This window comes from Vombatus ursinus, unplaced genomic scaffold (assembly GCF_900497805.2).
Source record: "Vombatus ursinus unplaced genomic scaffold, bare-nosed wombat genome assembly UNPS02015398.1, whole genome shotgun sequence".
Lineage (NCBI taxonomy): Eukaryota > Metazoa > Chordata > Mammalia > Diprotodontia > Vombatidae > Vombatus > Vombatus ursinus.
In genome coordinates this window covers 4683993-4708172 of record NW_020955176.1, presented here as the reverse complement: position 1 = coordinate 4708172, position 24180 = coordinate 4683993, and the positions used below count along the sequence as shown (strand labels likewise).

The window sequence follows — 24180 nt, the reverse complement described above, 5'->3', positions numbered from 1 at the left end:
AGTCAAGGGGAATGGGAAGAAAGCTTATTTACATGATTGAAATAACTTGTAAAAAGGCTTTCCAGTGCAATAAACATCTGTTTCCTCACATTGCAGATGAAAATGTGCACAGAAAAGAGTTAAAAAGCTTGCCCAGTGATTTACAGGAAAGTAATAGAACAATGAAGAAAAAGGAAGAGGGGAAAAGGTTTTAAAATTATTTTTCAATGAGATGTCCAGAACAAATCTTCCTTCTTCTCTCCAATCTGCACTACTAGGGTAATAAACTCAGAATAAGAAACAGGACAAGTCACAGGGTGTGTTAGAAATTCTGTGATTCCATCTTTCCCTACCAAATCTCAGTACAAGACTTGTTTTTTACTTCATATGGGAGATTTTAAAAAGCATTTTGCATATTTACCTGTGATTTTATTACAACTTACAGTAAAACAATAAACACTGATAGTTATTTCAGACCAATTTTCAATGAAGCTGATATTCTCTAAAGATGAAAGCAGAAGCAAGTATAGTACCATGGGGCTCTTTGCTTTTAGATTTGATCTGCTTAATCATGGAATCACAGATTCAGAGCTGGAAGGGGCCTTCCTTAGAAGTCATAAAGTCTAGTACATATGGGTAAACTGAGAGTTTAAGGGACTTTGCCAGAATCACACAGCTTCTAGGTATCTGAGGCAGGATTCAGGGATCTATCCATTACACCATACTGCTGCCCTGCTGCCATTCACATAGATCTATTTCTTTGAGTTTCCAAAGTACTTTCATCACAATCTTGCAAAACAGATACTTTACTATCATCCCCATTTTATAAATGGAAACTGAGATTCAGAGTTCGCTTAATTTGCCCAAGGTCACACATACTACATGGAATGATCAGGATTTTTAACTTAAGACTCTACTAATGACAAGTCCAACTTTCTACCTCCAGTTTAGATGAAGGCATCAAATTTGTAAATACTGGGGGCAGCTGGGTGGCACAGTGGAGACAGCACTGGCCTTGGAGTCAGGAAGACCTCAGTTCAAATTCGAACTCAGACACATAACACTCACTAGCTGTGTGACTCTGGGCAAGTCTCGTAACCCCAACTGACTAACCAAAAAAAAAAATTGTAGATACTGTCTACAATTATTCAATTATACAAATACTGTCTACAGGTGGGAAAGTAGAGATATTAATGCTAGAAGAAAGAATTAGAATCCAGTGAAATCCCAAAAGATTGAAAAGGTGAACCAAAACAAATGAGGTGAAATTTAGGCATCATATCCAGTCCTATATTTGCATTCAAAATAACCAGTGTGTAAGTGCAGAATGAGCAGAGGGCTAGACAGGGGTCCGAGCCTCCAAGAATGGAGATGTTTATTTGGAGGCTGAATGACCATTTGTCAAGGATTTTGTAGACAGAATATATTTTGGTTAGTGTTTGGATGAAATAACCTCAAAGTCCCTTAAAAACCTAAGTTGTAGAAATTTGTTTCATGATCAAGATTTCAAGGGGATGTTAATCCAAATGTGAAGGAAGACACTGTTCTGAGTGTGCATGTTCCTACCGCATACCAAAACAAAACAAACAAACAAAAACCTCCAACAAAATCCAATGGATGAGTGAAATTAAGGGGGGCTGGGGCAGAGGAGTGTGAGAATCTGTTAACAATTTAGAGAAAAAAAGCCCCACCCATAAAATAGTTATTCTGTCCTATTCAACAACAGAGTAAGTGCATCATCTTTTTATAGATGTCTGTTCATTCAAAATCTAATCCCAACATGGTCAAGTTCCTCCAGTGGGAATGTCCAGTTTGTAAATCCTAAGGCAGCCTACACATCCCCAGGCTGAATTATTCTGAATTCACTTTAATAGCTTTCAGGAGGTATGTGGTCATGAGGGAAATGCCAAATACTCTTCTTGACTGAAGCTCTTTCTCTCTGGCCCAAAAGCTCATTCCCTCTCCACCCCCCAAATTGTAAAAGACAGAGAAGGAAACCAAACACATTCTTAAATGCTAGAGGGAATTCTGGCCCATTTCACCATGCCAATCTGTGCAAAGGTTTGTTTAAATACATGTCACACACACACACACGTGCAGAGAAATACATTCAAAGAAAATGCTGAGCTGCTCAAGACATCCTCCCCAGCTCTACCATTTCTAAAGCCACCCAGATTTATTCAATTACTTAGCTCCTCCACACCTTTGAGAAGGAATGCTCTACTGATCTGCTCTGAACTTATAAATCCAGCTAGTCTAAGGATGTAGACAGAAGACAAAGTGGAAATTCTATCCTGTACTCCATCATAAATGCTTTCAGCCTTAGTTGTGCCTTTTGTCACATGTATCATTCAGTTTTGAGTGCTTATGTTCCCTCTGGGATTGGGTGGAAAAATTTTTTCATTAAAGTTTACTTTCCTGCAGTGCTTTTAATGCATAACTTGAACTTTCTGAATGTCAAGTACTTATTGGGGGGAAAATGCTATTGCCATTAAAAATATGAGGATGATGTCAATTGAAAACAAACCAATTTCATGGAATGCAAGCTAGTCTTTCTTACAACAAATCCTGGCAAGACTTCACACTGTGTACATCTGTACCTGAATCAGGAAGGCAAATATTTAAAAGTATAATTCTGAACATTGGTAAGAGCACAAGAATGAAGAGGAAGAGTCAAGATGAGCTGGGTTGTAATACTGGTGACTATTTGCTGGCTGAACAACTAACAGCTAACTAACTAAAATTATTTTTTCTCTCGTAACCTAAGTTTTCTCATCTGGAGACTAGGGGTATTAATTGCAGTGCCTTACACACAGTAGGAACTTAATGTTTGTCAGATTGAACTGAATTGAACTGAATTGTACTTCCTAACTGACAGGGTTGTCACGGGCAAAGAATGAGTGCTATAGAAATGTAATTATTATGCACTACATTCATTTTAGGGAAGGTTTAAGAATTATTACCTCCTAACCTGGGCTGCAGGATATACCTACATGAAGACATGGTATAGCCTCTGATATAATATAAGGTGCTTGAGGGCAGGGTGTATTTTATTTTTTCCATTTGTATCCCTAGGGTCTAACACTGTACCTGACACAGAGTAGGCACTTAATCAATGCTCGCTGATTGAAGGACTGAAAAGAAGGGAAAATATTAAAATTGGGTCCTTCATGTTATTGGTTGTGAATCTTCATTGTGATATTATGTGACTTATCAAAAAGTACCTTTATGTTCTATGAAGAGATACTTTGTTGTTGTTGTTTTTGAAATACATGCATGTACACAGAGTGATATAAAAAATATCTCTTGTTGCAACCTAGGCAATTATCTTAATTCCAGTGCCTCCCCTCTGTTCATTATTTCCAATTTATCCCGTATAAAGTTTGTTTGTACAAAGTTCTTTGTATGTTGTTTCCCCCATTAGGTTGTAAGCTCTTTGAGGGCAGAGACTGTCTTTTGCTTCTTTTTGTATCTCTAGCCCTCGGTTCAATGCCTAGCACACAGTAGGTGCTTAATAAAAGTATAATGACTGGTTGGCTATCTTCCTGAGACCAAATTCTGGCTCTAAACATCTTTTTTGGAAAGAAATGGAAACTCTGAGTTGTTGATCGTCAATTCTAGTGTTTGGTAAGTCTACTCTCATTGTGATGACAGATATGAATGAGAAAGCGTATGTAGATCAGAAAGAAGAAATATATACCATGAAGAAGAATCGTATGATTTTTTTTTAAAAAAAAAGGGAGAGAAACTATATAGTAAGGAAACAAAAATACTGAGTTCATATTTTAGATATCCAGGGTTCAAATTCTGACCCTGATGTTTACTAGCTGTGTGATGTCATTTCAGTTCTCCAAGCTTTTAGTTTCAACATCTGTAAAATGGGAATAATGACATGTCTCAAAAGGTTGTGCCGAGGAGGGTTTACATACCTTAAAGTATCATAAAAATTGAGTTATTATTACTAATCAATCAGTACACATTTATTAAGTGTCTACTATGTGGCCAGCACTGTGCTAAGCCCTGAGGATAGAGCAAGAGGCAAAAGTGCCTGTCCTCAAGGAGCTTGCAGTCTAATGGGGGAGACAACATGGGTACAAATATATACAAAACAAGCTATATACAGGATAAATAGGAAATAAGTAGTAGAGGGAAGGCACCAGAGTTAAGAGGAGCTGGGAAATCTTCCTGTGGAAGATGAGATTTTATTATGCTATGGTTATATTTGCTTCCTATCTTCCCACCTCCCACAGAAGTTAATCTTCCTATAAAAGATGGGATATAATTATTAGCTTGATATGTCTGCCCCATATCCCACCACCTACTACAGAAGTTCAATCAAACTTCAGCTAAGGCCTGGATCTATTGACTCCTGAAAGACTCAGATGCTTCCAGAGCAGATGTGGTGAATCCTACAGGTCTTAGGATACACACTTGGAGATCTGGTTTAGTTTGGAGCCATTCATAGCCTTATGTCCTGAGGAGGTATGATAGAGTAGAAAAATCACCAGCCTGGCAGTCAGGAGACTTCAGTTGCAATGCTGGCTCTCCCACCAACTGGCTGTGTGATTGATTAGTTAATACTCTCTGGATCTCAGCTTACTCCTTTATAAAATGAGCACGTGCCAGACTAGGCTGTCTACCAGTCATTCTCGTCTGGATACTTGGCATCTTCCAGAATAGCAATGACCTAATGCCATGCTAGATTTCTGCACATCAGAAAAATGTTCCACCTCCACCAAAGCTGCCCTACTCTGGCTCAGTTTTCTTGGGGCCACCTCTGCATGGCCTCTGAATCTCAGGAGATAGTGTGGCAGGGACGGGCGGTCTGGCTCTCTGCCTCATTTCCAGTCAAGATGTCTGTATATATGAAGGAGGACTCCCCCATCCTGGGGCAGTAACTCAAGATACAGCTGGTGGCTGACTTGCTCTGTAGGCCAAAATTAGGAAGCATACCTGGGATATTTTCATTTGGTCTTCTAGCAATGAGTCTTTAGTATTGACCTTGTTCCGCTTTCATATTTATTTGATTCAGAGGGTTTCAATATGCAAAAACTAACTGCGATGTAACAGCATTTTATGTTAAAAGGAGGACTTCATTCACCCTGTCATAGCACTTGATTCATACTGACTCATTCAGCCTGTTACACTGAGAGATAAAGAATAGATATCTGCTGTAAGAGAGTGTTCATACCTGGCACTCCCTTGGACCAAGCACCATAAGGGTTTCTGGCTTTTGACAATTTAAGAAACAAAGGCCACAGATTAAACATAAGGAAACGATTCACAGAGTGTCTTGTATACCAAGGCCATCTTCTAAATACTATGTTTCAATACTTTTCAACATATATTGTTGAAAAATGACCTACCTTGTTCCCTGATTCCCTGATGTATATGGGATTTCTGTCACTACCATAATTGTCGCACACATGTAGAGGGCAGGAGGGGAATCTAGATGACAGGGCAAGTGTGATTCTAATTGCAGGTGAGTATCTACATTCAATGTGCTCAGTGGTGATTGTCCCTGGCAGCCATTCTTGTCAGCACCAGGAAATCTGTTGTTGTTGTTGTTGTTGTTTGGTTGTTTTCAGTCATGCCCAACTTTTTATGAATTCATTTGGGGTTTTCTTGGCGAAGATACTGGAGTGGTTTGCCATTTCCATCTCCAGCTCATTTTACAGATGAGAAAACTGAGACAAACAGGGTTAAGAGATTTGCTCAGGGTCATACAACTAGTAAGTACATGAGGTCAAATTTGAACTCAGGTCTTCCTGACTCCAGGCCTGGTGCTCTATCCATGAAGCCTCCTAGCTACCCCATTCTGTGAGTAGATGAAATGAAAAACTGGTATAAATGATTGTGACTAAATGTGAATTTAAAATTATTATGCGACCCTGGCCCCTATTATCAGAGTAATAAGAAACTTAGCCAACACAGTCAAGGATCTCACAAAGCAGTCACTCCCACTATCTTCTTCATAGAGTTGTTATAAGGAAAGCAGACAGCCCTATATAAATGTGAATATGTCACTATAAGCAAGTCACAGAGGCAGCTGGCATGGTGCAGAGAGTGCTAGACCAAGGAGGAGTCAGGAAGATCTGAGTTCAGATCCAGCCTGAGGCACTTATTAGTTGTGTGACCTTGGGCAAGTCATTTAACCTCTTCTTGCCTTAGTATCTTCCTTTGTAAAATGAGGATAATCATAGCACCTACCTCCCAGGGTTGTTGTGAGGATAAAATGAAATGATATTTGTAAAGTGCTTAGTACACTTTAGCGTACTCTTTCCCTTCATTTGTGCTCTTTTTGTGGAAATTAGTTGGTATAGTGGCCAGAGCCCTGGACCTGAAGTCAGTACAAACCTAAGTTCAAATCCAGCCTCAGACACTTGCTAGTTGTGTGACTCTGCCCAAGTCAGTTAACCTCTGCCTCAGTTTCCTGAACCTGTAAAATAGAGATAATAACAGCACTTACCTCACAGGGCTACTCTTAACCTGGTACACAATAGGTCCTTAATAAATAGCTGTTTTCCATTACCAAATGCAAAATGGATAATTTTGATTACATTAAATTGAAAAGTTTTTGCACAAAGCCAATGCAACCAAGATTAGAAGGATAGTAGAAAACTGGCAAAGAATTTTTACAATCAGTGTCTCTAATAAAGGGCCTCATTTCTAAAATACATAGAGAATTAAGTCAAATTTATAAGAGTACAAGTCACTCCTCAATTGATAAATGGTAAAAGAATATGAGTAGGCAGTTTTCAGATGAAGAAATTAAAGACCTCTATAGTCATATGAAGAAATGCTCTGAATCACTATTGATTAGAGAAATGCAAATCAAAACAACTCTGAGGTATCATATCACACCTATCAGACTGGCAAACATGACAAAACAGGAAAATGATAAATGTTAGAGAAGATGTGGGAAAATTGGAACACTAATGCATTGTTGGTGGAGTTGTGAAATGATCCAACCATTTTGGAGAGCAATTTGGAACTATGCCCAAAGTGCTATAACAATGTGCATACCCTTTGACCCACCAATAGCACTTCTAGGGCTGTATCCCAGAGAGATCATACAAATAGGAAAAGGACCCACATGTACAAAAAATATTTATAGCAGCTCTTTTTGTGGTAGCAAAGAATTGGAAATTGAGAGGATGCCCATCAATTGGGGAATGGCTGAACAAGTTGTGGTATATGAATGGAATGGAATACTATTGTGCTATAAGAAATGATGAGCAGGCAGATTTCAGAAAAATCTAGAAAGACTTGTATGGACTGATGCTGAGTGAAGTGAGCAGAACCAGGAGAATGTTGTACACAGTAATAGCCACATTGTGCAATGATTAACGCTGATAGACTTAGCTGTTCTCAGCAATGCAAGGATCTAAGACATCTCCAAAGGTCTCATGATGGAAAATGCTATCCATATCCAAAGAAAGAACTATGGAGTTTGAATGCAGACTGAAGCATACTATTTGCTATTTTTTTCTTCTATTTTGTTTTCTTTTTCTTGTGGTTCCTTCTATTTGTTCTAATTCTTCCTTACAACATCACTAAAGTGAAAATATGTTTAATAGGAATGTATATGTACAGTATATATCAGACTATGCACCATCTTGGGGAGGGAGGCGGAAAGGGAAGGGGAGAAAAGTTTAAAACTCAAAAGCTTATGGAAGTGATTGTTGATAAATCAAAATAAATTGATTAAAAAAAATACCTGTTCTCTTTCTGTCTCTTCATCTTTCCTTAACCTTTCTGAGCCTCAATTCATTCATCTGTAAAATCAATTGTCACAAGGATTGCACTTTGTAAATCTGAAAGTGCTGAATAAAAATAAATCCTGACTCTGGTATAAACTGTGTGACCACGGATAAAATGAGTGATCTGTAGGAGTCCCAGTATCCTGGCTGAAGGCAAGAATGATAACACCTATATACACAGCATGGACCTCACAGGGTCATTGTGAGGATTTAATTTATGTTTAAAGAACCTTGGAAACTTTGTGCCATGGAAGTATCAGCTATTGTTATTATTATTACTATTCAAAATTTCTGAGTCTTTGACTGCATAGCCAAATCAATGCAGGAAAATCATACTGGCTTGGTATCAGGAAGTAGTTTTTTCTATGCCATCCTGTGTCCCGACGATTAAGCATGAATGAGGTCTGGGATTGAGCTTTTCTTCAGTTCTCCTGAGTTCTTGAACAGGCATATCAGGAGAGGGGTCAAAGGAACATAGGATCAGAGTAATACGGACTCAAGAGATTATCTTGACCATTATCCTCATTTTCCAGGAGCAAACTGATCTCTAGGGAAACTAAATACATCCAAGGTCACAGAGCTAGCTAGAGGGGCAGAGCTAGGATTCCACCCTGGGTCCTCAGTTTCCAAATACGACATTCTTCCCAGTACACCACATGGCCACTACATATTATTCTGCTCACATTTATTTTTAGGTGGCCCCAAAGAGACTGAATGTCAAAGGTATGATTCATTTAGCCAACTGGACAGATCCAGTGTCTGCATCCATCCTAAAATTTCCCTAAAGAGCCCTATTTCATCCCCCTTCCCCTTCCAATCCCATAATTTAACTAGTAAAGGAAAGCACATGTTCCTCTCATCTCCAAACTGCCCCTAGACAGGGCACTTCCTCACTGTCCCCTCTCTGTCAGATCTCTATAGTCATTCTCTCCCCTCACTTGTGCTCTCTTGATCTTTTTGAGGTAGCTAGGTGGTACAATAGATAGAGAGCTCTAGCTGGGAATGGAGTCAGGACAGACGAGTTCAAATACAGCCTTAGACACTTGCTAACCAAGTGACTGCAAAAGTCACTTAACTTTTGCCTCAGTTTCCTCAATCTGTAAAATAAGAGATAGTAACAGCACTTACCTTGCAAGGGCTGTTGTGGGAATCAAATGAGATATTTGTAAAGCCCTTAACACAGTGCCTGGCACATTGTAAGCCAAGACTGTGATTGCAAAGTCCCACAGAGTTGTCAATTCAACAAGCATTCATTAAGTGCCTATTAGTGATACACTAAGCTCTGGAGATACCAACGACCAAACCTGACATCTAGGAGTTAATTAAGGAACTTGGGACAGGAAAACATGGATGCAGATAAGGAAGGACAAAATCTATAAAGTCACTTCTTTAGAGAAGGGCATCATTAACAACCAAAGGACTAGGAAAAGCTTGCCGAAGAAAGTGACTCCCAAGCTAATGAAGGGAGCTAGGGATTCTAAGAGGTAGAAATGAGGAGGGAAATTTAAAGACTTCTCAGAATAATGTTTTAAATACATAAAATAAACCATACAGAATGACAAAGAAAATCAATGATTTTGAAAAATGATTTTAAAAATAAGTTCAGAGACCACAGGTTAATAATCCTTCTCCAAGAGGCAACAGGGAATCACTAAAGCTTCTTGACCATGGCAATGACTTCGACGGAACTATGTTTTAGGAATATAATTTTGGAAGTCATGTAGGGGAGCTAGGTGGCACAGTGAATGGCCTGAAATAAGGAAGACCTGCATTCAAATCAGGTGTCAGACATTTACTAGCCGTGTGAACCTGGGCAAGTCACTTAACCTCTGCCTCAGTTTCCTCAACCAGAAAACGGGGTAAGAAGAGTATCTACCTTTTGTTACGAGAATCAAATGAGAAAATGATTGTAAAGTAGTTAGCACAAGAGCCTGGCACATAGTAAGCACTACATAAATGTTAGATGTTATCATTACCATCATCATTATTAGATGGATTGGAAAGAGGAAAGACTAGAAGCAGGAAGTCCAGTTTGGAAGGTACTGTAATATCTGAGTGGGACAACATGACCAACACGGAAAGGTTTTGCATGACTGCACATGTATATCCCATATCAAACTGCTTGGGGAGGAGGCAGGGAGGGAGGGAGAGAATTTGGAATTCAAAATTTTAAAAAAAATTAATGTTAAAAAATGCTTTTACATGTAATTGCAAAAAAAATGTTATTTAAAAAATAAACAAAAAGCACTAATCTGAGTGGGAGACAATGCTTCTCACCCTTCTGAGAAAAGGGTATCCATTGGGGTGGTGGTCACATGTGCGGGGAGAAGGGGCCTATAGAATGGCAGTAATTAACAGCTGATTGGATAATCAAGGTGAGGAAGAATAAAGGGCAGAGGACGACTCTAAGGTAGCAAATGTGAGTGCCTGGAAGGATGAGGGTTCCCATGGAAACAAAAAGGATGAGGCCACAGTCTGGATTAATCAACCTAGCAGGTTCCCCTGGATTACTCAGATAAGAATTCTTAATTCTGGAGTTTCCTTGACTAGTAAAATAATCAGACAGAGCAACTGTAAAATTTGTGGTCTGGTCAAGCTTACACAAGTCAGTGATGAGTCCCTCCCCCTCCCAGGCCAGTTCTCTTCTCCCTTCATCCCCTCCCTTCTATCACCTTCTTTAGCCTCAGTAATTAAATCAAGGTTATCCTTACTTCTGGAAAGGCCATGTCAGGTGTGTCTGTTGGCTCTACTCATGACCAAACATCATTTCCAGACCAAAACTTCCTTCTCTGCTGCCACTATCATAAAAGGCAATCAGATGGCACAGTAGACAGTCAGTAGAAGCCAGGAAAACCTTATTTAGTTCAAATCTGGCCCTAGATGCTTGCCAGCTATATGACCCTAGGCAACTTAATTCATCTGTTTCCTTATCAGTTTCCTTATCAGTAAAATGAGGATAATTATAACAACTGCTTCCCAGAGTTGTGAGGGTAAAATAATATTTGCAAAGTACTATATTAAAAGTTCTCTTCTTCTTCCTCCTCCTCTTCTTCATTATTAGTTGTATCTTTCTATTTGAATTTAAAATTCTTGAGGGCAGGGACTATCCCACTTTTTAATTTGTATCCTGAGGCCTTATTACTTTGCCCAGCACACAATCAGCATTTAAGAAATTCCTCTCGGGCGGAGCCAAGATGGTAGAGGGAAAGCAGTGACTTGTTTGAGCTCTCCCCAAAACTCCTCCAAATACCTATAAAAAATGGCTCTAAACAAACTCTAAAGCAGCAGAACCCACAAAAAGACAGAGTGCAAAAATTTTCAGCCCGAGACAACCTGGACAGTTGATCAGAAAGGTGTATTGTGCCGGGCTGGGAAAGGAGCACAGATTGGCATGGGTGCACAGGCTGTAGCCACCCTGGAGCAGGTCTCAGAGGGCTGAATCGTGGGCAGCTGTGGCAGTTTCCAGACTTCTCAACCCATGAATGCCAAAGACAACTTAGAAGGTCAGTGGGAAAAGTCTGTGACTGCGGTGAGAGAAGGAGCTAGGTCTCAGCCACCTCCAGGGCTGCGGCTGTTTCCTGAGCTTCTGGCCCACAGACTGAGGGGGAATTGAGTGGCTGATCAGAGGGGGATTGCAGGGATCTCTTTGCCAGTGATGAGGCAGGAATCTCCTGCTTTGCCCGTGCTTGGATCTGGGTCACAGTTCTGAGGGGCAGTCCTGGGGCTAGGAGGAGCCCTGGCCTGTGGAGCTTGTTGTGGTGGTAGAGAGGAAACGCCTCACTCCTTAACATACCACCTTGGAAGAACTGAAAATTTACAGGTCCCTAGAAGTAGCTCTGAAAATAGGTGTACAAACCTCCGAAGCTTGGGACAGTACATTCTCCACATAGGAAGCAGACTTTTACCTTAACAAAGAGTTTAAAACTCAAGTAATTGGCTGGGATCATGAGTAAGCAGCACAAAAAGAGTCAGACTATATTATCTTACTTTGGTGACAAAGAAGATCAAAACATACAACCAGAAGAAGACAATGAAGCCAAAGCTCCTAAATCCAAAGCCTCCAAGAAGAATATGAATCAGTTCCAGACCTTGGAAGAGCTCAAAAGGGATTCTGAGAAGAAGGTAAGAGAAGTAGAGGAAAAACTGAGAGTTTTGCAAGAAAATCATGAAAAACAAGTCAACAGCTTGCTAAAGGAGACCCAAAAAAATACTGAAGAAAATAACACCTTGAAAAATAGCCTAACCCAAATGGCAAAAGAGGTCCAAAAAGCCAATGAGGAGAAGAGTGCCTAAAAAGCAAAACTGGACAAATGGAAAAGGAAGTCCAAAAGATTACTGAAGAAAATACTTCCTTAAAAATTAGAATAGAACAATTGGAAGCTAGTGACTTTATGAGAAATCAAGACACTGTAAAACAAATCCAAAAGAATGAAAAATTAGAGAACAATATGAAATATCTTATTAGAAAAACAACTGACCTGGAAAATAGATCCAGGAGAGAGAATTTAAAAATTATTGGACTATCTGAAAGCCATGATCAAAAAAAGAGCCTAGATAATCAAAGTGAGGAAGAATAAAGGGCAGAGGATGACTCTAAGGTCACAAATGTGAGTGCCTGGAAGGATGAGGGTTCCCATGGAAACAAAAAGGATGAGGCCACAGTCTGGATTAATCAGACAGAACTGGCCTGGGAGGGGAGAAAGAAATTCCTCTGCATTTGTTCAGTCAGCTAGGTGGGGTGATTGATGGAGTGCTGGCTTTAGAGTCAAGAAGACCTAAGTTTGAATTCTGCTTCAGATGCTTATTAACCCTGTTACCTTGGCTAAGTCACTTAACCTCTGTCTACCTCAGCTTCCTCATCTACAAAATGGGGATAATAGCATTTGCCTTACAGAGTTAATTGTGAAGATCATATGAGATGCTATCTGTGAAAAGCTTTGCAAACCTTAAAAGCACTGAGTGAATGTCAGCTCTTACCAGTGGATGCTCATCCTTTCCCTCTAACAAGGCAGATTTTCCCCTGCCACTTCCCACCTAAACTAATTAAAGGTGTGGTACTTTAACTTTCTTGTGCCTCAGGCTCTTCATTAAAGACATGATGATAATACCAGGCTCATCCCAGAAGGCAAGAAAATGTACTACAGTGACCTCTGGAGGTGCCTTAGGATCACAGAATCATCCTCTAATTCTACATTTCTACCTGTAGAAATCTGGGGCTACCCTTTCCTAACCAATTTATATTTTATTCCTTGGCTCTCAGTAAGGGACACTGATTAGAAAGTCAATATTCTGCATGTCTTTGGTTAAGATATTGAACCTCTCTTGGGCTGGTAAAATGAGGAGATAAGGTAGCTTATAATTCAATTCTATGGTCAGTAAATAAACATTTATATGGTCAATAAAGAAACATTTATCAAGAACCTATTACGTGAGTGTTAAGCATTGGGAAGACAAAGGGAGACAAAGTCCTTGCCCTCAAGGAGCTCACAGTCTAACAGAGGAAGACAACATACAAAAAGGAAGCTGAAAAGGAGAAGAGGGAAGGGAAAATAGGAAAGATCCCCCCAGAGTACCGTGCTTAACTTCAATTAAGAGTCTCTCCCTTACATCACTCCTACTATTGACATACCACTAGACCTCCTATTCACTCCATTCTTGTCTGACTAGGGCTTGCATCTTTTCTCTGAAATATTCTTTTAATTTTGGGCTTTATAATCAGGATCTCATTCTGCCATACTCTTCTTTGGCATGAGTGGGAATAGAGAAAACATGGGAAACATGTCAAAAGACTCCCTGGGTCCAGGCCCTCATACAGCCAGATGGGCATCCAGAAAGTTGTACGCCTAGGAAAACTGTCATTGATGGCGTTTGTCTTGTGTTCTCCAAGAGGACCATTAAGTAGGGAAGATGATGCCATGAGTGGCAAGTGAATGGGATGTAATGGAAGCAGGGCTGTGCAAAGTCACCAGCCTCACTTTCTCCTCCACAGCCATCTGGTTCCAGCATCCAGATATAGATCAGGATGACTGGAGATGGCCCTGGATGCAGTGGGAGACCTTGGCCTTCTTATAACAACCCAAGTGACAAAGTGACTTGAGGATTATAGATAGAACTACTGAAACTTTTCCAAGTTATATCCCCTTCACTCATGTATCCAACCCTGAATGGCCAAAGCCTACCTACTTTCAAGTTTCTTCCTAATCTGCCCAAGCTCAGGAATTACTCTCCACTGGTGGCAGGTGAATGAAACTAAAGCAAGACAAGGACTTTCTCTAGTGTTTTCCCAAATTGGCCTTAACTCTGCCCTCCTCTTCTTCCTCCTAACCCACTAAAGTAAAGACTCTCTACAGACACTCCACACCCCACCCTCCACGCCCATGAGGAATTAGTTAGAGGCTGGCCACAGGTTATCAAGGCTTCTAAATCTCAATCCTGCAAATACTGCAGACATAATGACTCTGAGAAAGAACACTTTTGCCAGGAACTGAATTATTCTAGCCAGTCTGATTTCTTCTAAGAAAAGTCAATCACATGAACTAGAAATTGGGTAAGATGGAAGAAAAACTTAAAATCTAACTTTCTGGAAAATCCTATTCTCCTCATGTATCAGAAATGCATTTGGATATTTAAGGATTTAATTTAATTATGAATTTATTGAACTCTTGCCACACATTGAACACTAAAAATATAACCTTAGTTTAGTTGGAGAGGGAAGATTTAGACATGTGAGAGAGAAAGAACAGAACCATATGTGCTAGGATAGATGAGGGGCCATGTTTTATTATCTTTTCTCCCAACTGTCTAGAATAGCTTATTCTCCTTAACCTTGGCCCCATCCTCTCAACTTCCCTGCTTTTAAAGATGATAACCATTCTTCCAGTCACTTACATTCAACTCCATATTCAAAATTTCCAAATCCTATGATTCTGTCCCCATATCATCTTCCCCATTTTAGCTTCACTTAACAATGTTCAGTGCACATAGTAGATGCTTGATGCTTAATCCTTCCTTCCTTTCTTCCTTCCTCCCTCCCTCCTCCTTTCTTCCCATCTACCTTGTCCTCTCCCACTACAAATCCTTACCTTCATCACTTAGTCTCCAGGAATAATAACTTCATGTGGTTGTTGTGAGGCTCAAATGTGACAATGTTTGCAAAGTGTTTTGTAAACCTTAAAGTACTATATAAATCTCAGGAATTGTAATTAGTGAATAAAGTTGAACACAAACTAAGCAAAGTGAAAAGAACAGCCCAGTATCAGAAGGTTTTGGTCAAAATCTTGCCTGATACTACCTGTGACTTCCAGCAAGTAATTTTACTTCCTGAGTCTCAGTTTCCTCATCTATAAAACGAGGGGGTTGGCCTCAATAGCCTTTGATGTCCCTTCCAGCTCTGGATTTCTGAGTCTATGATACCTAAGCTGGGTAGGGGGACCAGAAGAAACAAAATCATGGAGACAGGAAATGAGCATCAAGGAGTGAATGCTGTAAGAATTCTATTTGTTTCATAACTATGCCCATGCTATGAAAATGCTAACACTAACACTGAGGGGCAGGTGAGGAAGGCACAGTTGTAGCTCACTTAACACACCAGATGTTTCTGGAGTTGTGTACAAATCAAATGAAAAATTAAGTCTTTTAAAATGCAACAGGAGGCTTCTATTTCAAGGAACCCTGGGCTGAATTCTAAGCTAGAGCAAGGAGAACTTTTATGATATGAATTAATGAACTCTTTCGCTTGTCTAGTATTTAAATCTAGATATTTTTCAAATTGAATTTTCTTAAGGCAGGGCACACCTGTAATGTCACTGCTTTCCCATTAGTGTCTATATAAAACTAGGATAAAGTATTGCATCTACTGGCAGGTAATGGTGCCAACCATTTTGGAGGGTAACTGATGTCTGGTCCACTTAGAAAGATTTGGGGAATCAGCATGAAAGAGTGGAAAAAATTCTGGATTTGGAATCTGAGAACTACCTGCATGAAATGTGGGCATACAACCTAACCCCTCTGGGTCTCAATTTTTTCAACTCTAAAATGATTTAGAGAGTAGAACTAGATGACCTGGAGGATCCCCTTTTATCTCTCAGTCTGGGATCCCATGACAGAAGGCATGAAGATGGCCTCAATGATCTCCAAATGTACCCTACAACCTTATGAATTTCTAATGACTGACCTAAATTTGTTTGAGGTTTTATTAACTATAGCTTGCCTCAGTTAACATACTTGTAAAATGGGTATATCACATTATTCTGAGAGAGAGCTTCTAGTTTATCCAAGTAGTTAAGCAGAGGCACAGAAATATGGAAACCGGACCCACAGCTCTCATTCCACTGAAAACACTGGTGCTCAAACATGAAACTGGACATCCTGGCTTGTAAGGCTCATTTTGTCTGCTGCCAATCTCAAGTATAAAGTACTGTACTGCTAGAGAAAGTCATAGAATTCTGCAGACAGAGCTCATTACATTTCCATTTTACTTAACTTCTCTAGACCCCCATTGTTGCTAGCAATGCTTTTATTCATTCTCATTCTTTCATTCAATCCAATCCAACAAACACAAAGTTGAACAAGGTTCCATGGATAAGGAAACAAAAATAAAAACAGCCTGTGCCTTGAAGGACCTTTCATGCTCCTTTTCACCTCAATTAACCTCTCTGTGTTTTTTTCTCATATGTAAAATAGATATCATAACATTTCTACAATGACCTACTTCAGAAGGGAGTTGAGATAATAAATATCAACTACTTTGTAAATCCCAAAGTGCTACAGGTATTTGCCACTATTAATATGCTTCCCTTCCTTCTCAGAAGACATGTTTTCTACTTTCCAAAGTTCCATCTGTGTTTTCATCCTCCCACTTCCTCCAAGACTTTGCTCCTTCTACTATCCTCTTGCTCATCAATCTGTGCTTCTTCCAAGGAATCTGGTGCCCTGGCCTTCAAATGGATATAAGCCTTTCCCTTAATGTTAGTGCCATCCCTCTGCTGATATCTCCAATCTATCTTGTACACAGCTTGTATATAGTTCTTGGAATATTGTCTCTTCCGTTAGGCTGTGACCTCCTTGAAAGGAGAGACTGTATTTTGCCTTTATTTATCCCCAGCAAATAGCACAGTGCCTTGCATATAGTAGGAGTTTAATAAATGCTTACTGACTGACTGTTGGAGATACAAAGACAAAACTGAAACAGGACCATGCCCTAAAGGAACTTTTATTCTATCAGGGTAGACAACATGTAGAGATATAAGTATACACATATGAAATATAAAGTAATTTTATTTTCAGGGAGGAGGTGGGGATAGAGTTACTAAGAGCTAGCAAGATCATTAAGGGCCTCACGTAGACAGTAATATATAATATGAACTTTCAAACAGTATGACAATACTATGGTGAAAAAACTATTCTTCAAATTTAATAGATGAAAATAACTTTCAATTTTTTTTAATTGTTTATGATGTTCTGGAATCCATTTTCTCCTGTTTTACATACAACTCAGTCTTTGGAATCAGTGCAATTAAATTCAGTAAGCAGTTATTGAAAACCACACGTGTGCATATACACACGACATTCATTAGGTGCTGACTCTGTACAATGCTGGGGGCTATACAAAGCTCGGCTACTATATGTACCTTGGCCTCAAGATGCTTCAAATACAAGCAGGGAGATATGACAACAAGAAAGGTATACTGTTCAACATGACCTAAATTCACTGAGTATGTATTACGTTCTCTGGGCCATCAATTAGGACATTAAGTTTTCCTTTTTCAAAGCTCTATTAAAACGTACTTACTTTTTTTGAAATTGGAAGTGTCCAGAAAACTTGATGCTGTAACTTTGTTAGATGTGTATGGTTTGTTGTGGAAAGGAAGAATGAAGAGAAAATGAGAAAAGATATGAAGATGATTAGGATGTGGTTTTCAAGATGCTTCTTAATTTACTAAGGCTTTTAACTTGAAGCTCAAATTAGCAGCAAGGTGATTACCAATTTCATTATGTTGTATTTTTTTTTAAATCCAGAGTCTAAGGCAGAAAGCAGCCTGGGCAGTAGAAAGAGTCCAGGATTTGCTGTTAGGACACTTGAGCTTCAAACATCCCAACTCTGCTGCCTGTCAGCTGTGTGACTTTGGGCAGGTCACCCTCTGAATCTTCATTTCCTTACTTGTACAATGATGGGGCTAGTTTAGGTCACCTCTAAGGTTACCTGCAGCTCCAATTCCTTTCATATTGTCTTCTATGATTGTGAGGTGGAAGAAGACTGTCCAGTCCAGAACACGACAACGTGACAAAAATAGCCATATGTTAACTCACGTGGTTCAGAAAGCCAGGTAGAGATTTCCCCAGCATCACTGGAATATTCTGCTTCCATCTAGCTTTATTTTCTCCCACTTTTCATAAATATCAGCCACCAAGCAGGGTACCTCAGCCTACTGACACACACCTTCCGCATGGCCTAATGCCCATGATTTATCCATTAGGTGACAATAACAACAATACTTAGAAATGTTTTAAGGTTTACCGTGTACTTTACAAATATCATCTCATTTGATCCTCACAACAAACTTGTGAAGTAGATGTTATTATTATCTCCATTTAATAGATGAAGAAACTGAGGCAAACAGAGGTTAAGTGACCTGCCCAAAGTCACACAACTAGTAATTATCTGAGGCAGGATTTGAACTCAGGTGTCCCTGGTTCCACAACCTGTGTACTTAAACATTGATGCAGTAGTGTGTATGATGAGAGGAGAAGAAGGTTTGCAAAAAGAGAGGCTGAGGAAGCACCGATAATGTCACCTGGTTTCAGTCTTTCTAGTGAGCAGAGGCTTAAAGTAAAAATGAAAGTGTAGAAAAGGAACAACAGAAAATACTGTTGCTATCTGTCCACTGATGTGTACTGCTAACTAATATGACCCTTTCTGTGAAATCTCACCTTTTCTCAATTCAGTGTAAAGAGAGAGCAATCTGAGAGAAAAAGCTCCTCATCTGGCTAGAATTTGTTCCCCCTCATCTCTTGCCTCAAGTAATTCATCTTAGAACAACAGCAGTTTTCAGGTCTGCATACTTGGTGCTGAATCCACCCCCGTGAGGGGAAGCCACTCACCAGTCAGTGGTTGGCTCCTGGCCAGGCGGCTGGGCTTCAGTATAAACTGGCACTGCATCTCCCGGGGCAGCTGCTCCACGAGGAAGGACTCTTGGAAGTCCAAAGGCGACAGGGAGTCCTTTGATCCCTGCGTCAGGAATGAAGTGTCTCGAAGGTGGCTCATTTTAATTCCATAAGGATACTCATGACCTAGAAGGGAAAGGTTCAAATAACGGACTTTGAATAGCTTGGTCACAAAGTTATACTATAGCTACCTTGTTGTGAAAATGTATGCGACGTACTGGAATGGCGATCAGTTTCTCTCTGGGTGATGTTATTCAGTTATTTCAGTCTCTGTGACCCCATTTGGGTTTCTCTTGGCAAAGATACTGGAGTGGTTTGCCACTTCCTTCTTCAGCTCATTTTGCAAATGAGGAAACTGAGACAAACAGGGATAAGTGACTTGTGCACAGTCATACAGCAGTGGCTGAGGCCAGATTTGAACTCATGTCTTCCTGACTCCAGGCCTGGCACTCTATCTGCTGAGCCTCCTATCTGCCCTTTGGGGTTTGGGTCCCATGAATTAAAAAGTCTATAAACTTTGTTGGGCAGTAATCATCATTCACAGGTCCAGAGGAGTATTCTATAGTGGAAACTGAGTGCTCTATTCTCAGAGTAGCAAGGAGCACATTTTTTCTTATTTTGTTTTTCCTTGAGGTAGACAAAAGAATAAAACTTCAAAATCCTGTGCTGACATCTGAATGCATCTCTCTTATTCTGCTAATTCCTTACAAAAAAGGAAGAACAGGCGAAGAGGGAGAGATACGACAAATCAATCCTAACGCAATTATAGTCAGATATTGGTTGCAAGCTCTGCACTCTCCTGATTCAATGATACAACCACTCATCTATCCATTTATACATAATTTATTAAGTATCTGCTGGGCACAAAACCCTCTGCTAGGCACCAGGAGAGAAATGATATTTTGGGAAGATATTATCTCTGATCTCAGGGAAGCTAAGGCAAAAACTCTAATACCAAACTCTAATGCAAGTGCAATGGGTAGAGCTCCAGGCCTGGAGTCAGGAAGACTCATCATCCTGAGTTCAAATCTGGCCTCAAGACACTTACTATCTGTGTGAACATGGCAAGTCACTTAACCCTGTTTGACGCAGCTGCTTCATCAGTAAAAATGAGCTGGAGAAGGAAATGGTAAACCATTCCAGTATCTTTGCCAAAAAACTCCAAATGGGGTCATGAAGAGTTGGACATGACTGAACAACAATACACAACAAGCAAACACAATATATACCCATCAACTGGGAAATGGTTAAACATGTTGTGGTTTGTGAATGTAATGGGATATTATTGTACTGTTAAAAAAAAAAAGGAGTGATTTATTCAGTGACCTATGGGAAGACTTACTTCAACTGATTCAAAGTAAAGTAAACACAACCAGAAAAACAATAGATACAAGGACTACAGCAATGTGAATGGAGTGTACAACAATATTGCAATCAAAACTGAATGCTATGAATTCATAGCGCCTAAGGTTAACCCCAAAAGAAGAAAAATAGAAGGCAGAGTGTGTGTGTGTGTGTGTGTGTGTGTGTGTGTGTGTGTGTGTATGGGGGGGGGTTATGGATATGGAACAGTGAATATCCTGTTAGATTTTTTTGATGTGTGGGTTAGTTGTACTTAACTGCTTTCTTTTCTTTTGCAATGTACTTGATGGAAAAACAAGGGATAGCAAAACAAATTAAAAAAATGAAGGATGGTTAGCAGGTGAAGAGGAGGAAGAAAGGCATTTTAGGTATTGGACACAGAGGTAGGAAAGATTAGGGAATGTCTGAAGGATGGAGTAGTCTAGTTGGGCTGGAAAATGTTCTGTCTATCCTGACAGAGAGACAACTGGGGATTGAACTGGCCAGATCATTCACATACTGGATGTGACCCTGGACAGTTAAGAATCAACAACATTTGCTGGGAACAACTCTGTCCACTCTCAATCTTCTCTTCTGCCATTGTCTTCTGTCAGGAGTTACAACAGACAATGGGAGAACTGTTATAGGAAGGGAATGACAGCAAGGCTGCAGGAATCAGTGAGCAAGGTAAACTCTTCACAGATAGGATAACTAGACTCCTGGGGTTTAAGAATAGAGTACATGTTGGTGGGTCACTCCCTCATAGGCTGACAACGGCCTCTGTGTTCCAAATTTTGCTGTAATGCAGATATTTTAAGGGAACAGTGAAGGTGCCCTTCATCCCACTCCTACTTTGTCTCACTAAACTTAAGCAACCCATTCTGTCCTTTTGGTGTTCCTCTGGCAGAAATCCCAACACACTGATGAAGTTCGAGCCATAATAAATTATTACAGCAACTTCCCCTAGTCAGCCAAAAAAAAAGGGGGGGGTGTGAGGGGTCCAAATGAAAGAAATGTGTGTGAAGGACACATGGCTAATCAATAGTTCAGGGTTGAAAAGCCCTCAGGACCCAGAAAATGTGGTGTTGATATGGTGTGACAATCAGGGTGTGCACTATTATCTTGCAAGCACCCATAATGTCCCTGATGCAGGTTAGATTAAGAGCCTAAAGGCTGCTGCTACCCACACGATTTCCCAGAAAGATGCCAAGGGGAACCAACTTGAAGATTTGTGGGCAAATGAGCAAGTGCCCAAAGCTCCTCTGAAAGCTGCGCATCTTAACTCAAATTCTTAACCCCCTTTAAGAAACAAAACAAAAATTATCAACAGCTGCATAGGGACTAAATTAAGTGCAACAAAGTTGGCAATTTATTTTGTCATGGCCCAGGGACACACGGATCAATGGCTTCTCTGGTCCCACCTTGCCAACAATGCTCTTTCCCCTTGGATCTCCTATAACAGTTTGTTGATCTTGGTCTAATATACTTAGCACTGAATGCTACACATTACAGATATCTGTGCATCACCATGATTTCATTGGTATAGGCAACTCCCAGCATGGAAATTACTTGCACCAATGAAGATGGACAACCAATCTGTTAACTATAATCATAGACTTACATAGCTGCCCGGGGGAAAGAAGAGGATAAGACTTGCCCATGGTCACCCAGTGGTATGTTTCAGAGGCTAGACTAGAATGCAAATCTTTCTCACTCTCTCTACCACTTTGCCTTCTTATACATATCTTATATCCTACTGAATGCTATCATTGAATTTGAGAGTTCAAAAAGACCTCAGCAGTCACCTATTCCAAGCCATGCACAAAAGACGCCCCAAATGTAATGTAACTGACAAGTAATTATCTATCTACTGCTAGAAAACCTTCAATGCTGGGGTAGGGACCTGCTATCTCTTGAGGCAGCCCATCCCACTGAATTAATTGCAAACTGCATGAAGAAATGGGATATGTCTTATCTAAGCTGTGAATCTTCTCTAGTACAATGGTCTCTCATGCCATTTGCAGTTAATAAGCATGGGCTTTTGTTGAATGTCAATAGGATGCCTGACCCCAACTAAAATGACCTAAGAACGTGGTCAGAAACTTGAAGACAATTTGCTATTGTTTGTAGAATAGGAAGAAGTGTAATGGGTCACCACATTTTCCTCTCTGTGGATATTTTGCTTCTTGTCTTCATTTCTTAAAGTAAGCATTCCAAGAGATAAGCCCAGCATGGAACAAGAGTGAGAAGTAAGAGATGGATGATCTAACTGCTGAACCCAATGAAAAATGAAAGGGCCCAAGGAAAGTCTTTTATACTCAAAATTTTAATTCTTTTTTATATCTGCTAGTTTTTATATCACCTTTACCCCTCTCTCCTATTCTACACAGTACGTCAGCACCTATTACCAAACATAAAGAGAGGGAAGAAGCAGTTCAGCAAAACTAACCAAGAGACTGAGACTGAAAATATGTGCCTATGCAGTAGTAATTCAGAGGTGGAATGACCATTGTTGACACTTAAAAAGATTTTGTGTGTGTGTGTGTGTATGTGTATGTACATATATATATATAGATAGATAGATAGATATAGATACAGATACATATAGATATAGATATAGATATACACACACATATATATGTGTATATGTGGATGTGTATTTGGATAGATAGACAGATGTGCAGCTATGTTGCATAGTGGAAAGAGCGCCAGGCCTGGAGACAGGAAAACTCATATTACTGAGTTCAAATCTGGCCTCAGACATTTCTTAGCTGTACAATTTTGGGCAAGTCACTTAACCCTGTTTATGCTCAAACTCACAGAAGCAGGAAATGAGAGAACCAGGCCTTGAATCCAGTTTGTGTGAATCAAAAGCCAATGCTGTGTCTTTCCAGCAGACCACAGATGCCTCTCTGAAGGTAGAACTAGGCGATATTCTCTTTAGGAGAAAAGGCAGGCACACTTAAACACTTAAATAAATAAAGGTTAAGGACTGGGCAAGCAGAACAAGATAGGCCCACTCTGGGTCTAAATCTTGCTAATGGCATAAGACAATGTAAGTAACACCATTTCATAGCTGCCTTTAACTATGAAAGGGAGTTAAAAGTCATACTGAATGGAATGATGCATCTGTCAAGAAACTATCGTGAAAACTGTGCTGTTTAAATGTACTTCCAAAGACTTCTCTTCTAACTTCCCAATCCTAAAGGTCTTCCAACATTGTTGATTCTTTAATGCAGTTTTTCAAGAAAGATTTATCAGGTGAGAGACATTTATTCTTTTTGACATGACACAGAAACTACATAACGAAAGTGACTTTTTAAGTAAATGTGAGTGCATGTACATGTGTCTGTCCTGCAGAGAGAGAGGATCCCCTGCAGCTGAGATGCCTGGAAATAACTTGCCTTGAGATCACTGAGGGGAGAATTGCTGACAGAAGTCTCTATGGTGGACACAGGGAAATATGGCCTGCTCTGAAGTCCTTCTGGATTCCAGCCCACTTCACAGTGAGGGGCCTAGTGGCAACCACCACCTTGGAGATTGTCCAGGAGATCTGGATCTCCTGGTCCAAGCTTCTGCTTTACTGGTGCTCATTAGAGGGAAGAGGCTTAATGATCTATTGATTTTAGTTATGGGCTCTGGTGAATCAGTGCTAAGAAGTCCAGGCAAAGAGATGATTTAACCCTGTGGTTTGGAGAGTAGGAGAATACTGTGAAGAGTCCAAAGGTAAGGTGCTTATTAATTGCTCGCAGATGAACTGTTTCCTATGCCTATATCATAAGTAGTTCTCTCAAGGCAGAGTCAGTCTGGAGACTACAGGCAAAATTCAAGAATTACACTTTAAGTACTAAGCACATGGCAAAGAAGAGAGCTATTCTAAAATTAACATGGATGGGCCCAAAAGAAAAAAAACAACAAACAATTAGATGGGTGA

At 40.0% G+C, this 24180-nt stretch overlaps 1 protein-coding gene across 2 annotated transcripts in view; it reads right to left on the bottom strand.

The window, feature by feature from the left end:
* The window catches only part of ARHGAP20 (Rho GTPase activating protein 20), a 169925-nt gene that overhangs the window by 24424 nt on the left and 121321 nt on the right, over nucleotides 1–24180 (bottom strand). For both annotated transcript variants that reach the window (XM_027847329.1, XM_027847330.1), the window contains one exon: nucleotides 18843–19031. In XM_027847329.1, the coding sequence (XP_027703130.1) occupies nucleotides 18843–19031 (189 nt within the window). The remainder of the gene's footprint in view (nucleotides 1–18842; nucleotides 19032–24180) is intronic.